General features: G+C 38.9%; 1 protein-coding gene across 2 annotated transcripts in view; it reads left to right on the forward strand.

Annotated features, from left to right (window-relative positions):
- Positions 1-18671, forward strand: part of GLCE (glucuronic acid epimerase) — a 154753-nt gene that overhangs the window by 122650 nt on the left and 13432 nt on the right. Inside the window, exons 3-4 of one of the 2 annotated variants that reach the window (XM_072615206.1) lie at positions 13007-13124; positions 13224-13819. In XM_072615206.1, coding sequence (XP_072471307.1) covers positions 13237-13819 — 583 coding nt within the window. In that variant the 5' untranslated portion in view covers positions 13007-13124; positions 13224-13236. The remainder of the gene's footprint in view (positions 1-13006; positions 13125-13223; positions 13820-18671) is intronic. The other variant, XM_072615197.1, reaches the window with a different exon arrangement.

Here is an 18671-nt window from a genome sequence, read left to right on the forward strand (position 1 = left end):
TTCTAGGTTTGTTATTATATGTCAAGAAAATAAGAGGAAGAAGTTTCATTTAAAACTATATGCCAGTCAGTATGAAAATGTTGGACATCCAAAGATAGAAGGAGCTTCATTAACCTCAAGTTCTGGCCCCTCAGACTTGCTGGGTACCTTAGGCTGCCGGAGTTACCGTACACTAAGAATTACTGACCAGATTCTGTTTCCAGATGAAGAAATAAGCTAAGTGCCACAGTGTCTTTTGTTGCGTGTCCTTGACGGATTAGGACAAAGTAAATTTTTTTTCTTAAATGTTCAGTGACTTGTGAAGGCCTGATTTCATGCCAACATCAAACCCAAATTAAGAGGGCCATTTGGCATCCTCCTAGCAGGTTGAGATGAAAGATGGCCTTATGGTTCTATTGATGGTTAAATTGGAGGAGAAGCCCTACACATGGGGCTTAGGGAGAGCTGATTGGATAATGAGGCCCTGCCCAGCTCTGGGGAGGCCTCTCTGGAGAACCAATAGCAGTCTCCTTCTCAGGCAAACAAATTAGCTAAGTGAGTGCTGGAGGAGGCTGCCTGGGAGGGAAAGAAATTGCCAAGGCTAGTGTGCCTTGGCTGTAGTTGACCAGGCCTCATAAATTGGACTGCCTGAGAGTTAGACCCAAAGTAAACTGGGCAAGGGTCATTCAGACAGAGCTCTCAGTCTTCAGGGGCTTTGCAGTGAAATCTGAGGGCTGGCTAATGGAGCTGCTAGCAACCCAAGTGAAGAGATCTACCCTGATGGGGAAGGGCCCCCAGGCTATGCTCTCTGGCCTGTAGACTCCCTGAGATAGAAGAGTTGAATTGAGGCCTAAACTGAGGAACTCCCCAGCTTATCCTAACACTGCTCCCTGCCCTGAGGGAACAGGTTGAGGGCAGACCCTCTCCATCCTAGAGCATAGATAGTTGCCTGAGAATTTTAAACAGAAGCCTGAGGAATCCCAGAAGCAGTGACTTCTGAGGGCAGGGTCTAATGCAGCCAGTGCTGAAAGGCTATCTTTGCTTTGGACTTCGGTGGCCTGGAGGACCTCTCTGAGGACCTTCTTTTTCAGTCACCTAAATTTGTTAGACCCTTCAAAAGGGGCACATGCTTTGTCCCTTTTTAGATGGCTGAGAAGGGGACTTATTTAAACCTAATGTATTCCCTTTGGAACCCAGTAGGTGGCACAGTGGATAGAGTGCCAGGCCTGGAGTCAGGAATACAGCCAGAGCTCAAATTCAGCCTCAGACACTTAATAGCTGTGTGACCCTGGGCAAGTCATTTATCCCTGTTTGCCTCAATTTCTTCATCTGTCAGATGAGCTGGAGAGGGAAATGGCAAACTACTCCAGTGACTTTGCCAAGAAAACCTCAAAAGGGGTCACAAAGAGTCAAACGAGACTGAAAAGTGTATGTAGAGGTGGGGTGGGAGGGTTGAAATTCGTAAAGGAAATGGATGGATAGATTGGATTTATTGCCTCCATCCCTCCTACCCCTATCCTGCTAAGACCTGCCACACTATGCCCAGTTTATTTGAAAGGCAATTTGATACTGCTTTCCTTCCCATCTAAATGGTTTTAGACTTTAGCTATAGTCTCCACAACCATCCAAGTATAGGCCGAGTTAAGCAGTACATTGGGACAGTTGTGGTCTGGGCAAATACTGCTTTCAGTAGAAATAGACGCTTTGAGAATGGGGGAAGAAGTCACAGAGACCTCTTCTATAGGTGGGCTAAAGGGGATGACACCATTCTCTGGAGGGAGCTTTGGGCATGGTTCCTAAATCATAGGATTGATAAGAAAGTAAAGTTTATAGGAGTGCTTATAAAACTATACCCAGAAATTAAGTACCAGAGCACTAGGGTCTCTTTAACTATACCCAAGCTTTAGGTATCTTCCAAAGCCTCTGCCTCATTTGGAAAATTCCAGGGAAACTACAAAGGGCAGTCCATGGAGGGAAGGGGTACTAGGGGTTCAATATTTGTGAGGGTCCTTTCAATAGCTTCTAGTCACATTATTGTGCATAGAGCCAAATGGAAACTCCTAAGAGTTACCAGAACCATCCTGTGTAGTTAATACCATGCAATATTAGGTCCCCATGAAGGTGAAAGATATTTCTTCTCTAGTGATGGAGATGAAGGAAGCTGTGGTATTTCATTATAGCAGATTCCCTTACAAAATCCTGTGTTACCTGTTAAAAAGGTAGATGGTACCCTTTAATCATAGGTCTCCCTCAAGGTTTGGTCCTGGACCCTCTTCTCTTTCACAGTATTCCACTTCCCCTGTTGATCTCATCAGTTACTGTGGATTTAATTAACATCTCCATGTTGATTCTCAAATCAACCTTACCTACCCCAGTCTGTCTGTTAATTTCCAGTGTTAAATCTCCAGGTACTTTTCAGGCGTTTCATACTGGATGCCCAGTAGACATCTTAAACTCAACGTGCCCAAACAAAACTCATTATCTTTCCCCCTAAACCATTCCCACCTCCTACCTTCTTTATTATTGTAGAGAACACTATCCTCCCAGTCTCTTACAACCTAGGAATTATCCTTGAGCAGCAGGAATTTTTCACACACATACACACATACACACACACGCACACACACTCACACTTACTCCAGTCCGTTGCCAAGGACTGTCCATTTCCCTTTTGCACCATCTCTTGAATATGTTCCCTTCTCTTTAACACTGCCATCACTCTGGTGAGGACCATTATCACCTCATGTTTGGAATATTTCGGTGGCCTGCTGGTGAGTCTGCCTGCCTCAAGTCCCCTTACGCCCTTATTCACACACTGAAGTGATTTTTCTAAAGCCCAGGTCCAGTCATACACACTACCCCTACTCCTACCACCATTCCCACACACACTCAAACTTCAGTTTTCCTTTCACCTCCAGGAGCAAATACAAAATGCCCTCTTTGGCTTTCAGACCCCTTCGTAACCCAGTCCCCTCCTCCCTTTCCAGTCTTCTTACACCTCACTCCCTGACAGATAACTGTTGGATCAGTGACCTTGGCCTTCTGACTGTTCCACAAACAAAACTCTGTCCCTTAGCTCTGGGCATTTTCTCTGGCCATCCACCATGCCTGGAATGCCCTGCCTCCTATGCTCTGCCTCTTGGCCTCCCTTGTTTCCTTTAAGTTCTAGCTAAAATCTACAGAATGCCTTCCTCGACCCTCTTCATTCTAGTTCTTTCTAGTTAATTATTTCCTATCTATCCTGTACCTAACTTCCTTCGTATATATTTGTTAGTATGTTATCATCCATCCCACCCACCCCCCATTAGATTGTAATAAGCACCTTTTAAGGCAGGAACTGTCTTTTGCCTCTTTTTGCACAGAGCCTGGCACATAACAGGAACTTCATAAATGTTCGATTTACCTCTAAAGTTACAGTCTTTCTGTTTATCACTGTTACTATGACCAGTTAGCTCCTCCTTGTGTGCCTCATCTTTTTAGCTGATTGACTTCTCTGTTTTTTTAACCGGTACAAAGAATTTTGTGGATTGTTGCTGTGTAGTGTCCATAATTTGACATCTGGTACTGCTCTGCCTCCACATTTTTTTCATTATTTCCATTGAGACTCCTGACCCTTTGTGCCTCCAAATAAATAAACGTTATTATTTGTCCCAGCTCCTTGAAGTAGTCCTTGGTAGACTGAATGGTCTACCTGAATGAATAGAAAAATTATTATAGGTATTACTGTAATTTTTATTATATTGTCATGACCCAACCATGAGTAGCATTAATGTTTCTCTATGTATTTGGGTCTCTCTTAAATTCTGTAAAGCATGTTTCATAGTTGTATTGTATAGCTCCCATGTGTCCTGATAGGTAGATTGCTAAATCTAGGAGTAGTTTTGAATGGAATTTGTTTTTTACCTCTTCATATTGGGTTTTGTTAGTAATATGAATATATTACTTATGTATTTAAATGGACAAATATAATATGTATACCTATACGTATATGCAAGTACATATACACATATTCATATGTATATGTATAAAAAAGCTGATTGGTATGATTTTATTTTATATCCTGTTACTGTTCTAAAGTCACTGTTTTGGTTTCTTTTTTTAGGTGATGGAGAGCTCTCTACATAAACATCAGATCATGTCTGCACAGTGATCGTTTTGTTAATTCTTTGCTTTTTCTTGTTCCTTTTATTTTTTTCTTGTGTTGCTATAGCTAATACTTCCAATATTATCAAAAGGAGCAGCGATAATGTACATTCTTGGTCTGCTCCTGTCTCATTGGAAAGACCTTCGTTTATCCCTATTTCGTATAGTGTCTGGTCATGGTTTTAGATAGATACTATTTACCATAAAACAGAAAGGTCCATTTCATATGCTTTTTCCCATAGAAGTGGTTGTTTTCTTAAAAACTTTTCCCATGTCTATTGATATAATTACGTGCCTTTGATTGTTTTGTTATGAATATGGCCTGTTATTTTTATAATTTTCCTGATTTTCAACCAGTCCTTTATTCATGATATTAATCTTACCTGGTCTTAATGTATAGTCTTTTTATGTGTTGCTGTAGTCTGTTTACTAATGTATTTTTTCAAGTTTTTGAATTTACATTCATTGGAAATTGGCCTTTAGTGTCTTTCTCTAATGGATTTCTCTCAGAATTAGTTATTGAAATTTTATTTCTTTTTAGAGGAGGAATTTGGTAGGTGGGATCCTCTCATTTCCTATTTTTTGAAATATTTCATTTATGCAATATTGAAATTAATTGAACTTTTAACTGTTTCATAGAATCAATTGTAAATCTATCTGGATTGAAGTTTTCTCTCCCTTTAGGAGTTTGTTTATGTCTTGTTCAGTTTATTTTTCTGAGATTGAGATATTTTAATTCCTATTTCCTGTTCCATAAAACCAAGTAGTTTATTATTTTTTGACATCCACTAATTTCATTCAGAATTTTAGTTTTGTTGACATATAATTTACAATAATTTCCTTTATTTTTCTTCATTTGTTGTAATTTCTCCTTTTTCTCTTTCTTTTTTTAAACCTGCAGGCTCCAGGTATCCTAGGCTAGACTCTGGGCTGCATTTGACTGATCACATAGTTTCAGGCTCTAGTTTCCCTGATTTCCCTTGTTTTCTAAGCTGGAAGGCTTTTGGGAGTGCTCAGTAGATTGGGCTTTTCTATGGAGACCCTTTCCTGATGTCTTCAGACTTCTTATTTCTTTGTACAGAGCTAGACTGGCAAAATGTATTCACTGTCATTTTTTCATTGATTTTCTTGATCATTTGGGGGAAAATGAATTTTTTCTCTTTATCCTTTTTTTTTTCTTTTTTAAATTTTTTCCTGGAATGGTTGTCAGAGAACTAATCTTGTTCTGTCCTGACATCTTGAGGAGAGATTGTCTTAATTTTCTATAATGGTTAGTATGAAAATTATTAAGCAGATAATGGTAAAGTAGATGGTAAATAATGGACAGAAAAAGTAAATGATCCGCTCTTGTGCCACACTACTATTAGGATTACTTATGAGCAAAGAATAAGAATTTTGCCATTTCAAAATGTTGGAGTTATGTTAACACCTATAACCTCCTAGGATTTAATTCTCTTATAAATTTTACTTATGATAAAAGTACCCAGGGATCCTTGGCCTTTAAATTGAGAAATGAATTTATATCTGGGGCCTTTTATCTATAAAGGATAATATTTAATCATTCTTGATGATTTGTCATCTAGATATAGGACTATCCTGATAATGTTCTCACTCTAGATGGTTTCACAAAAATGTATTTTTATTGTTTGGACCAAAGTGAGTTGAAAATAATACTTCCTGCATATAAAACTAGTAAAGTGTATTTGTTGAGGTCATTGTAAAAGCATAATCATATAAAATTATCTGCTGATTTAGGAAATTGGATTTATTATTTTGTTAACATTTGCATGAAATGCAATTACATAGAAACTCATTCCCTAAAAGCTTGTGGCAAGCTGGGCCTTGGAAAATAGAGTATGTGCCACCTTAAAGTCCAGTTTGAGATGCCCAGATGGTGCTTTAGCATAGAAACATAAAATCAGTGAGATATAATTCATGGATTCCAGTAGAGGTTTGTGAAAGTAACCTTGACTGAGAATATTTTAAGTAATGTTAGAATCTCACTTACAAATATCAGGCTACAGAAAAAAAAATCCTTTACAGAAAATTTCTCTTGGTCATAGTCAAATCCTTTGAGTAGGGCTTTTCATTCTGACAGCAGGGGTACCATAAGTTCATCAATTCTGACGATAAGTTATCCCATAAAATCAGTATGAGGATTTCCTCAGTTACCACAAATACTGCCATTTGGAAATTGTCGCTGTTGACCTTGGTTTCTTCAGTTTAGGTGAACAAGCATTTAAGCACCCCATGTGTACTGATTTCTAGAGGTGCACAAAGGCAAAATCAAAGGGAACTTTCCTCAGTCTTATTTGGACCTTTATTTTTTTTCATTTGTAATGTTGGCGTGCTGGTCTCAATAAGATTTCCTTTCAGTTCTAAAATTCTATGGTTGTGTGATGAATAGTTTTAAGCAGGCTTCAAAATTCATTATCAAGAAACACCTCCTTAAACTGGAAAATGGTATGGCAGAAACTGGGCATAGACCAGTATTGTAAACCATATACCAAAATAAAGTCCTAAAGGGTACACAATTTATATAAAAAGGCTGATACTATAAGCAGACTGGGAGAGCAAGGAATAGTTTACCTTTCATATTTATGGAGAATGGAAGAATTTATGACCAAGCAAGAGATAGAGAACACTATAAAATGCAAAATGGATAATTTTGATTACATTAAATTGAGAAGTTTTTTGTACTAACAAAGCCAATGTAACCACAATTAGGACGGAAGCAAAAAATTAGGGAAGAATTTTTGCAACCAGTGTCTCCAATAAAGGCCTCATTTTTAAAAAATATGGAAAACTGAGTCAAATTTATAAGAATACAAGTCATTCCCCAGCTGATAAATGGTCAAAGGATATGAACAGGCAGTTTTCAGAGGAAGAAATTAAAGATCTCTATAGTCATATGAAAAAATGCTCTAAATCGCTATTGATTAGAGAAAATCAAAACAACTCATAAGTACCATATCACACCTATCAGACAAAACAGGAAAATTATAAATGTTGGAGAAGATGTCAGAAAATTGTAACACTGCTACATTATTGGTGGAATTGTATACTGATCCAACCATTTTGGAGAACAATTTGGAACTATGCCCAAAGGGCTATAAAAATGTGCATACCCTTTGACCCAGCAATACCACTTCTGTATCCCAAGGAGATCATACAAATGGGAAAAGGACCTACATGTACAAAAACATGTACAGCAGCTCTTTTTATGATGGCAAAGAATTGGAAATTGAGGGGCTGCACATCAATGGGGAATGGCTGAACAAGTTGTAATTTATGAATATAATGGAATACTATTGTGCTGAAAGAAATGATGAACAGGTGGAGGAAAGACTTACGCAAACTGATACAAAGTGAGGGGAGCAAAACCAGGAGAGCATTGTGCACAGTGACAGCCCCTTGTGTTACACCTGACTGATAGATTTGGCTCGTCAGCAGTGTTCTAAGTTGTTCTAAGACAGCTCCAAAAGGCTCATGATAGAAAATGCCGTCCACATCCAGAGAAAGAATCAGAGTCTGAATGCAGATGGAAGCAGAATGTTTGCACTCTCTCACTTTTGTTTGGTTTTGCTTCTTCTTTCTCGTGTTTCCATTGGTTATACATTCCATACATTCCATTGGGCCTTTACAGCTTGGCTAGTGTGAAAAATGTTTAATAGGAATGTATATGTAGAGCCTATAATAGATTCTCCTTGGGGAGGAGGGGAGAAAATTTAAAACTCAAAAACTTGTGGAACTGAATGCTGTAAACCTAAAATAAATTAAATTTTAAAATCAAAAAAAAATAAAAAGAAGCACTTCCTTGAAATTAAACCAAAAACATGGCTTGGGCTATATATCCCTGTAGGTAGAATTAATTTCCTGCTACAGGTTGTATTTTGGGGCAGCTAGGGGGAGAAGTAGATAGAGGCCTGGAGTCAGTACGACCTGAGTTCACATTCGACTTCTGACACTTACTAGCTATGTGACCCTGGGCAAGTCATTTAATCTGTTTGCCTCAGTTTCCTCATCTGTAAAATGAGCTGGAGAAGAAAATGCAAACCACTCCAGTATTTTTCCCAAGCAAGTCCCAAAAGGGGTCATGAAGAATTGGACATAACTGAAATCAACCAAACAGTAATATTTAGACAAAGGCTGTGGATGAGCTGTTGGGAATGTTGTAGAAGATGTGCTGGTTGAACTGGCAGACCTGCAAGGATCCCTTCAAATATCTATGATTGTTTGACTTTAGATAATGAATATTTCAGTGTATCTCTTGGATATGGGAGCAGATCACATTTACCCCTCATCCTGTGATTTTTATTCATGTCTTTCAGTAAGTTTTCCATAGGGGATTTCAATTCAATAAAGGATTTTAGGAAGTGGAGAAAATAATAAATGTTACATTTGCATGTATTTAAGACATTTAAAGAAGTTATTAATAGAAAGTTCAAATTGATCTTTTCTTTTTTCATCATCCTTATTTTCAGAAATATTCCCACTTTCCATTAAAGTCATTCCTTGCAACAAAGAATAAAAAAGAAAGGGCTAGATTTGGAATTGCAGGCTTGGGTTCTGAATGCCAGTTCTGCCTTTTATTTGTAACTTTGGGCAAGTCATTCACTTTCCTTCTCTACACCTCAGTTTCCTCATCTATAAAATTAGGGGACTGAACTAGATGACCTCTAAAGTCACAGTCAGCTCAAAAACTGATCCTGTACTCCTCTATGAACTTTTTCTGTTCCCCTCAGATTATGGTTATGGTTGTCCACCCAGTAATTTTGTGTCTGCTTTCCCTTGTGCCCATTTATTTTTCTGCCCCATGGGTTGTGTTGTTTTTTTTCAGGTGAGAAATAAGAAATTTAAGGGAAGAGGCTATTTTGGGACTATTTTCCTTTTTGTCTTAGTATTTCTAGAACCTGGCACAGTGCCTGGCACATAGGCACTTAATAAAAACTTTTTGGATTAAATAAATGATACAGTAATTGTTTTAGGATCATCACATTTACAAAATGAAAACCACAGTTTTTCTGGATAATCTTTACAATTTTTTTTACAAAATTTTTTTGCAGGTTTTTTCTTTTTTTTTTTTTCTTACAAAATTTAAGTCTAAGTATTAAGTATGCTTTGTATGAGGCACTGTGCTGTAGGTACAGAGTCAAAATTAAAATAGTTCTTGCCCTCAAAAAGCTTATATCCTGTTGTTGGGAAACAGCATGTATACAGATAAGTAAATGTAATGCGTGTCCCAGAACTCAAGATCCATGTATAGACGTTGGTCAATCTTGGCCACTTTTCAGACAGGCTGAGAAATAAGGTAGTCATTCTGAAAAGAAGGGTTAAACAAAGCAGAGTCATGAGAATTGGGCTAAATCAGTTCTTTTAAAGCTGATGGAATTTTTCTCTTCCCACTTCTGATGGTTTGCTATCCTCTCACTTAGACCTAGGGAAAATCCTTAAAGTGCTGTTTATTCAAGGCTAGCACTAGTCCCCTTTAATCTCTTCAGATAAAGTGTATCTTTTCTTTTCCGTATTTTAGTCATCTCACTAAATCTTAATGTTACCTAAGACCTGGGACAACTTTGGATATTGGAACAAAATCTTCCCTGACCCTCCCAACACACATACATGCACAGAGTGATTGGATGAGATTCATGCTTATGAATACATGAATGAAGGAATAAGCTAAAACACAGGTGTGGAAATCATCCCCTTATAAAGGTCACCAGTTTTATACTTAATTAATGAAGTTAGCCAGGTTAACTGAACTCTAAATACCTTTACAGTGTACACACTTCTATGTTGTTCTGTTCAGTAAAGTGCAGCTTCTGACTGTTGGCAGCCGATGATCATGATGAGCCTTCCTCTTCCTTTGCCGCCTTGTCAGTGCGAGTCTTGACTTTCATTCTGACCTTCGTTGGCCTTCCTGCCTCTCTACCTTCTAACCTTCCACTCTGCTGTCAAATTTTTTTTCTTTATATACAGACTTTATGTCACTATTGCTCAAAACCCTCCATAGACTCAGAGTTAGAAGAAAACTCAAGAGTCCCATTCCTGAAACAGATTCAGAAAAGACGTATATTAAGCAAGACTGTTTCATTTTGCACATTTTCTTAATGTTTTTGGTATTTTTAGAGATTTCATTTGAACCTTTCTATCTCCATCTTATAAAGGGTTGATCTTTGTGTCCCTTAGAGGTGACCTTTCAGTCTCTGTTTAAAGACTTTTAGAGATGGAGAATCTAACAAGGTTCTTTCTTGTATTGAATCATAGTCTTCCAACTTGTAATTTTCACCCAATTAAGTAGAACCCATTAGTGCTGCTTTCTAGAGCTAAATGAAGCAAATCTCTTAGTGATTTCAGTAGCTCTCTAATGCCCATCTAACTCAAGTCCATGCCCCTTAGCTTTATTCAAGACCCTCTGAATCTGGCATCATCTCTCCTTTCCAACCTGATCTCACACTGTTTCTTTCTATATAGTTTAATGCTTCAGCCAGTCCAGACTCCTCACCATCGCTAGGGTCCCTCCCCATACTGTTCTGGTTCTAAACCTCTGTCCATACCCCGATTGCCTCCCTTCCTCTTACCTGTCCTTCTAAGTGTTAAAATCATATCCATCATTCAAGAACCAGCTCAAACGTTACTGTTCATAAGACCCCCCCCTTCTTAATCCTAGTCATAAGGAATCTTTTCTCACTTGATGCTCAAAAACTGCTTTACATATACTTTCCTCTAGTGTGCTTATTAGACTCTACTTTGTGTTTTAGTGATTTCTGTATGTTGCATTCCTATGCTGGGTTGTAAGCTTCATTAGAGAAAAGGGACTCTTTGTGTCCCGCGATCCCTAGCACAGTGCTTAGCACAGAGTAGCCACCTAAAAATGTTTGGATTACGATGATTATTTTAATTGACTTTTTTTTCTGTAGAGGGATAAATCTTTTAAATATCTTTTTTAGAAGTTTTTTTGTTTTTTTAACTTTGCAGATACTGTTTTCTTTATAAATCCCCCAAGATCACCAAATATAAATGGGAAAAATCTTATGAAAATGTTTCAAGAATATATATTGTAGAAAGAACTTTTAAAAAGCAAAATAATCACATAATTTAGAAGAGGAATTTTAGCTTACTTGTAGATATTTTGGCGTTATTCTCTCATTTTGTGTTTTTATATTGGGCATCCCTAGCTTCAAAGTTGCTCTTTATCTTTTTTTTTGTCCAGCCTTTCTCCCTGGATTGGGAATTGTGTAAAAACCAGGGTCTGCGCATTTCTGGTGAGACTGTTGTAGCCTTCTATGAGCCTGACCTATCTTATCTTTTCTTTACATATTAATGAGTGCTTTGCCTTCTAAGAATCACAAGACTGGTGAGCTAGAAGGATACAGACTTTCATCAGATTCTATGCAGTTAGATCAAGGGCCCAGTTTGATTGCTGCCCTCCTAGGCTTTCCAGACCCTGGTTTGAGTCTACACCACACAGTTGCAGGCTTGCCTCTGGGTTGTTCTCTGGTAAAGAGTGATTAGCTCTAGCCTCTGTCAAAGAGCCGAAAGGCTCAGCAGGATCACAAACTGTGCTCCTGGCCTACTTGTGTCTTAGAGCAAGGATTAGATTCAACATTTCACTCTGGGCAACCAGCAGCCCTTCAGCCAGGCCTCTCTCCGCCCTCCCTCCACCCACCGTTCTGAGCCCCACAGGGTTGAGACCAAGGTCCCAGCCCACCCATGTGTTAGAGTCCCTGCTCTGTTCACTTGCCTATAGGTCATATTTGTGCTTTGGGGCTCAAAAGATGCCCCACTGTGGTTTCTCCTTAGGTTTCCTAGTCACTTGGCTGTCTGACGGCCTTAGGTCTTTGGTATAGTCTTTTGGGGGCTATACTGCTTCCTCCTATTCCAACATCTTGACTGATTTTCCCCAGGAGTTTAGAGGACAAAGATGTGTTCAGAATAGTAACATACCAGTAGAATATATACAATACACTAGATGGACCATGGCACATGAGCATTTTCCAAGTTGCCTGGCTGTTTTATTCTTTGATATAAAAAGACATGCATCCATTACGAATTCTAGAAAGTTTATTTGCATGATTCAACAACATGCTGAGAACACTAAGTATTCCCATATGAAGTTCCTTAAGGGAAAGCATCTATGTTACCCACATTTAATACAGTGCCTGGGATGTAGTGGGCACCCAATGTTGTTGTTGAGTCGTGTCTGACTCTTCATGACACCATTTGGGGTTTTCTTGGTGAAAATACTGGACTGGTTTGACATTTCCTTCTCCAACTTATTTTACAAATGAGAAACTGAGGCAAACAGGGTTAAGTGACTTGCCCAGAATTACAGTTAGTAAGTACCTTAGGCTGGATTTGAACCCAGGTGCTCTTGATGCCAGGGCCTGGCATTCTATCCAGTTTGCCTTACAAGTTGCCCTTTGACACCTACTAAGTTCTTGTTAATTGATTATCTTAGCTTTTCGCAATAGGGAACGCTTTTGCTTTCCTCCAAGTCAGAGAAATGAGTTTAATCTCTTCCCTCTTCCTCTCCCTGCTTCCTGCTATGCTTGATTTAAGTAGGAGCGAGAGCTAAGAAAGCGTTCCTTAGTATCATAGAGCTTTATTTCAGCAAGGATCTGAACGATCACCTAATTCAGCCTGTGATTTTACAGAGAGAGTTTGATTCGCTCAAGGTGACATGGCTAATTGCTGGCAGAGCCACGACCAGACTTTCCAGTCCAAGTTCCTTTCTTCCATGACTTTGAGATGGTTTTGATCTATGGAGAAGTTCACAAGAAAGGAATCTGGATGTGATTTCCCATCACTTTCCCCATACTGATGTCTAATGATCTTTTTTTTTATTTCAGTTAACATGTATTTCCTTTTTCTTCCCCCACAGGAGGGCAGCAGAATAAGGGGGGAAAGCAAAACTCTTGCAACAAATACACCTACATCGGCCATGTCCAGAAAGCTTTATCTCGTTCTGCCTCTAGAGTCTGGCACTTCTCCGTCAGGAGGTGCATAGCATTGTGAAGTTGTCTGATAGTCATAAATCTGATCATATTGTCTACAGTAGTCACTGTTTATGAACTCTTTGTTTTTCTCCTTGCTGTTAGGTATGGTCTGAATATGCGTTGCTTGGCAGCTCGGGTCAGCTACAAGACTTTGATTGTCATCTGTGCGCTCTTCACTCTGGTCACAGTCCTGCTGTGGAATAAGTGTTCCAGTGATAAGGCTGTTCAGTTTCCACGAACCTGGAATAATGGTCTAAGAGTCGATGGATTAGAAAAAAGAGCAGCTGCCTCTGAGAGTGACGACAGTGTGAACCATGTGGCCAGACAGCAGCCAGAGGAAGCGTCTCCCCAGGAGCAGCAGAAAGCCCCCCCTGTAGTGGGAGGGTTCAACAGTCATGGAAACAAAATTCTGGGACTCAAATATGAAGAAATTGACTGTCTGATCAATGATGAACACACAATTAAAGGAAGGCGAGAAGGAAATGAGATCTTCCTCCCCTTCACTTGGGTAGAGAAGTATTTTGAGGTTTATGGGAAGATGGTCCAGTACGATGGCTACGATCGGTTTGAGTTCTCTCATAGTTATTCCAAAGTCTATGCACAGAGAGCACCTTATCACCCTGATGGAGTGTTTATGTCCTTTGAAGGCTATAACGTGGAAGTCCGAGACAGAGTCAAGTGCATAAGTGGTGTTGAAGGTTAGTGTCACTATGCCCAACTCTTACCCGACTTTTTTGGAAGATATGAAACTGCAAGTTGTAATTTAACAGGAATTAAAGGACTTGTCTTTTCAACAGTCATACTTGCAGAGAAAAAACACTCTTCCCTCAGGTCAGGATAGAACTCAAGATAGCCATCTACATGATAAGATTTCGGGGCATAGCAAGGCCCTCTGTGACTAAAAAGTGTCTGTTACCCTACCACAGGTGCCTGAAGTTCACAGTGTATAAATTACTTTCTTGAGTTTAGGTGTTATGTTTCCAGAAGGCCACTGTTAAAATATAGGGTTTGTTTATCAAATTGGGTTGGTGTCATCTTGAGAAACTAATGTAGGCCCTTGGCATGATGGGGAAAAAAAGGATAGGTTTCCACTTTGATTAGAAGGGGCAGGAGGCATTAGGAGTACTACTGGAGGTTGTGAAAATGTTGGTGGGTAGGCAGTGGGGGAGAAGGCAGGTCAGAGAGAAAGGAACTTTTGATATTTGGCAGAAAATACCACAGTTACAGTGCTCTAGTTGACCTGAACAAGTATGAATTCAGCTAAAAATCAAAGAAGTAATTCTGTCTCTGTCAACCAGCCCTGATCTCCTACTTCAGCTTCAGTCCAGTATTCCCATCCTCCACTAAGAAGATATCTCTGGTCACACATCCCCCACCACCACAGCAAATGTCAGAAATTGAACTATATAATCTTCCCTTAACAACTAGGACTATCCTTGCCACTTTCCCTCGTTTTGGTCAACAGTGTCCCCTGCTCTTCCCAGCCATAGGCTTAAAGCTTTTAAGATCATTTTCCACTTCATTCTTACTTCATGGAGAATTTCTTAGTTACCAAATGCTATTTTTTTCCCCTAAACTAGTGTTTTCATCCAATATGAACATCTCCTAGCATAAAAACCCCACGTCTCTGTTGGAGGCAACTGCTGCAACTTAGGTTTCTAAGCTGGTTGGGTTAATGAGATGTTAAGTGACTTGCCCATGGTCATAGAGCTAGTATTTGTCAGACACAAGATCTGACTCCAAGATAGGCTGCTGTGTGCTAGCTTTGCCAATACCAAGTGCTCTTAAGTCTTTCATAATGTGTCCTGAGACTTGTGCCCTCCTTTCCATTTTTACTCCCACAAATTTAGCTTAGACCTGGTATTCTTCACCTAGGACTTGGGAATTTGAGTTTTCTTACATTTTGGTAACTATATTTCACTATAATCCTGTATATTTTATGTTACACATTTAAGAGACATTCTAAGAAGGGGCCCATAGCATAGGCGTTACCAGACTGCCAAAGTGGGAGAGGGTGATAGACATTTTTTTGGTCAAGAACCGTCTTGTTACTCCCTGAAGTCAGGACATAAAAAAGCTGTTAAAAATCCCCAGCTTGGACCCCCATTCCTTTGTGCTTGAATTATTGTAGTTGCTTCCTGATAAATTTGTGACTACAAAATTAAGCCAGCAAACCTCTGTGAGCCTTTTTCCACATCTGGAAAATAGCTATCATAAACATTTAGTGCCTATCTCACAGGGTTCTTGTAAAGCTTTAAATGGAATAATGTATATAAAGTGCTTTGTAAATTTTGAAGTACTATATTATTTCTAACTGACCTCCCTGGATCCAGTCTTTCCCATTTCTGCATATCCTTGCCAGATGAATATTTCTAAAATACCACTTTCATTACGGCATTCCCCTGTTTGACAGCCCCCGGAAAGGCGCCATTGCTTTTCAGCTCAAATCTAAACTCTGGCTCATTGCAGGGCTTTGGGAAAGAGGCAGCACGATGTGATAGAAAGGGAGGGCATCTGACTAAGAGTTAAAGATCTGAATTCAGATCTCAGCTCTGCCATTTATCCTTCTGTAGCAGTGAGGGAGTCCCTGAGCCTTAGTGTCCTGTAAAATGAGAGATTTAGATAAAGTTTATAAGGGCCTTTCCATCTCATTGTTATGAACCCAGTACAGACAGTGCCTGGCAAAATAGGAACCGTTTTTCCCTTCTTTCCTCCCTCCTTTCTTTCTTCCTTCTCTCATTTCTTCCCTCTTTCCTTCCTTTTTCTTTCTTTCCCCTTCCCTCTGGTAATTAAAAGTTATTTTCATTTACACAAACTTCCCTTTCAGCTCCACAGAACACTGCAACAATCACATCTCACATCTGAAATCACTTATCCAGCTACCTTGACCCTTTGGATAATAGCGGAAAATCCAGAAAGAACTTTTAAAAAAAACCTCTAAGTATCAAGAATAGACAGTGCTTATATACTTGGTTCATAAAAAAGCTACTTAAGCATTCACCCAGAGCCTCCTGGTACAGATTTTAGGCACAGTGTCTAAGAAAGTTGCTTACCCAATTTCCTATTCCACCGAAGAATTAGAGTTTATTAGAAGGAGGTAAGACTGATCTTTAAAGCTAGGCACATGGCCAGCAGCAGGGAGTGGCACCTTGTAACCTAGAAGCAAGGAAAATTATTTTTTAAAAGCAGGTGCAGTGACTCTAAAAGCCTGGTGATCTATTTGGTGTCAGGATCACATCACTGCATATCTGAGCATTGTAAGTACAGCTTTGTAGCATAGCATGGAAATTGATCAATAATGACTGTGAATCATTGGAAAATGTTAAATTTTGTTCAATCTATTCTAAGCGGTTACAGACGTAAATATCTCCCTAAACGTTGTTGTCGCATTTTCCAGGCGTCATTGACATGTTGTAGTCCAACCCTATGGTAACGGCATTTGGCCCATTGTGTAGAACTCAGATCAGATAGTGAGAAGCTATCTGTGACCAGGCCTTGATCTCCAAGAGGCATCTCTGTTCATCTTGCCTCCCTCCCCTCTCTATACGGGGACAGCATGCGGATGATTTGTTATTTGTCTCGACGCCCCAGAGCTGTGTTTTTTGTTCCTCCCCCTTCACACTTTGGATGGCTTTTTCTTTAGTTGCAACAGCAGTATCTCTGAGCACACCTGCGTACCATCCCATTTGCAGCACACTGCAGTTACCATCCCATTGTTCTTAAAGCAGACTTTTGCATATCCTAGCTTTGCATTTGTTTCTAGGTCAGTTACTGGTGTTAAGGAAGGCTGTGACCAGTAAGAAGAGTTTAGACAACTTTAGGTAACTGGGAAATTCACTTAAGTGAAATAGATCGTTTCCCAACAGTGTCAAATAAATAAAAGGACAAGAATAGAAGAGCTCCATTATTTTGACTAAACTGCATCCCTAAAATCAATAATTAGATTATTATTAGAATAGTATGAATGAAAAACTTGATAAAAGTTGAATAATTCTATTTAAAACATATTGGCTTTTAGTAGTGATTCCTTAAAAAAAAGTAGAATGAGAGCCACTTCATATGATTAACCCTATTTCCTGTGTTTTTGTGAGGATAAAATGAGATTGTATTTGCAAATGATTTAATGTAGTACCTGGATACACTTAATAAATGCCTACTGAATTTTTCAGATTAAATTTTACGTCTTAGATTACACAGTATAAAGTATCCAGTTATTTAATTATTTCTCAAATGATCCAAAGAGATAACATAATTGATGATGTAACTGATGCAGTTGAAGATGTCTCTTAAGTCATTGACAATTCCGTGGTCCACACTTACTACTGATCCTTATTTAAGGGGTTGGAGATTGCCGGGCTTGGAGCTCCAGACTTAGTACTGCCACTGATTTCTGAAATATTTTAATATTCCTTACCTTAAAAATGTGATGAGCCATGGACTAAACATCCACATATTAACTTCTTAATTTGAGTACGTTTATAAAAATCAAGTACTCCATTGTATGAATACTATTTTTTTTTTATTTTAAAAATTGCCAGGTATTATTTCTGAACTAATTTTTCTTTAGCACCATTTTGATTGTGTCATTCACCTCTTCAAAAACTTTCTATGGTTTCCCACATTGTCTACTGCATCAAAGGTAACTTTCTGCTGCCCTTCAAGACCCCCATGACCTGGCCTTCATTTCCCTGGACGTTCAATTTACTAGAACTCATGCACATCATTCCTGAAATAGTCAGACTGGGCCCCTCATAAACATGGGGTGACCTTTCTGTTTTTATCTGTCTAACCAAACCAGCGCAACCTTCAAAGCCTCGATCAAGTCCATTCTCCTCCTGTTAACTCTTTGCTCACTTTTCTGTCCTGTTCCATTTCTTCTGAACTATCAAGTTATATCACATACTTAGACACTGCCTTATGTTGTCCACTATCATTTCATGGTTCTGTTGTGTCCAGCTAGCTTGTGAGCCTCCTTGAAAAGAAGGACCAAGCCTTAAGTATGAGCACCTGGCACGGACTGAGCATTGCTTAATCAGCAGTTTTAAAATAGTGACAGACATAGAATTTCTTATTCTCTTTTTACCACAGGATTATAGAGAAAGGTTTGCTTTCTCGGCCTCTGAAATTGTGCTTATTGATCACTTTTATGTAGATAAGTTATTCTGTGCAGAAGCACCCAAGCTTTCTGTATTAATCAACAGAACGAGGCAGTCACTCAGAGGTAAATCTTTTCATTGAGGATTTGTGAAGTTCCAAAATTATTTTTCAGACCCAATTTATTAACTAAATTGAAGGAACATTTGAAATCCTTTTGGTAACCAAAAGGTTGGGGAACTTTTTTGGTTTTCTTATGTTTCTTTAGTGTTTCACATTTACCTTATCAGATTATTCAGCCAAAAGATATTGAAACAAACTTTCAACTCCTAATGAGCCGTTACCTTTAAAATGGCGCAGTGAAGACCTCAGTTTCCTAATCTTTAAATGAAGGTAGAGTAGATGATCTCCAAGATCTCTTTGTGTTCTAAATGTATTGTAGGAAATAGGCAATAA

This window comes from Notamacropus eugenii, chromosome 1, assembly GCF_028372415.1.
Source record: "Notamacropus eugenii isolate mMacEug1 chromosome 1, mMacEug1.pri_v2, whole genome shotgun sequence".
In the NCBI taxonomy this organism is placed as follows: domain Eukaryota; kingdom Metazoa; phylum Chordata; class Mammalia; order Diprotodontia; family Macropodidae; genus Notamacropus; species Notamacropus eugenii.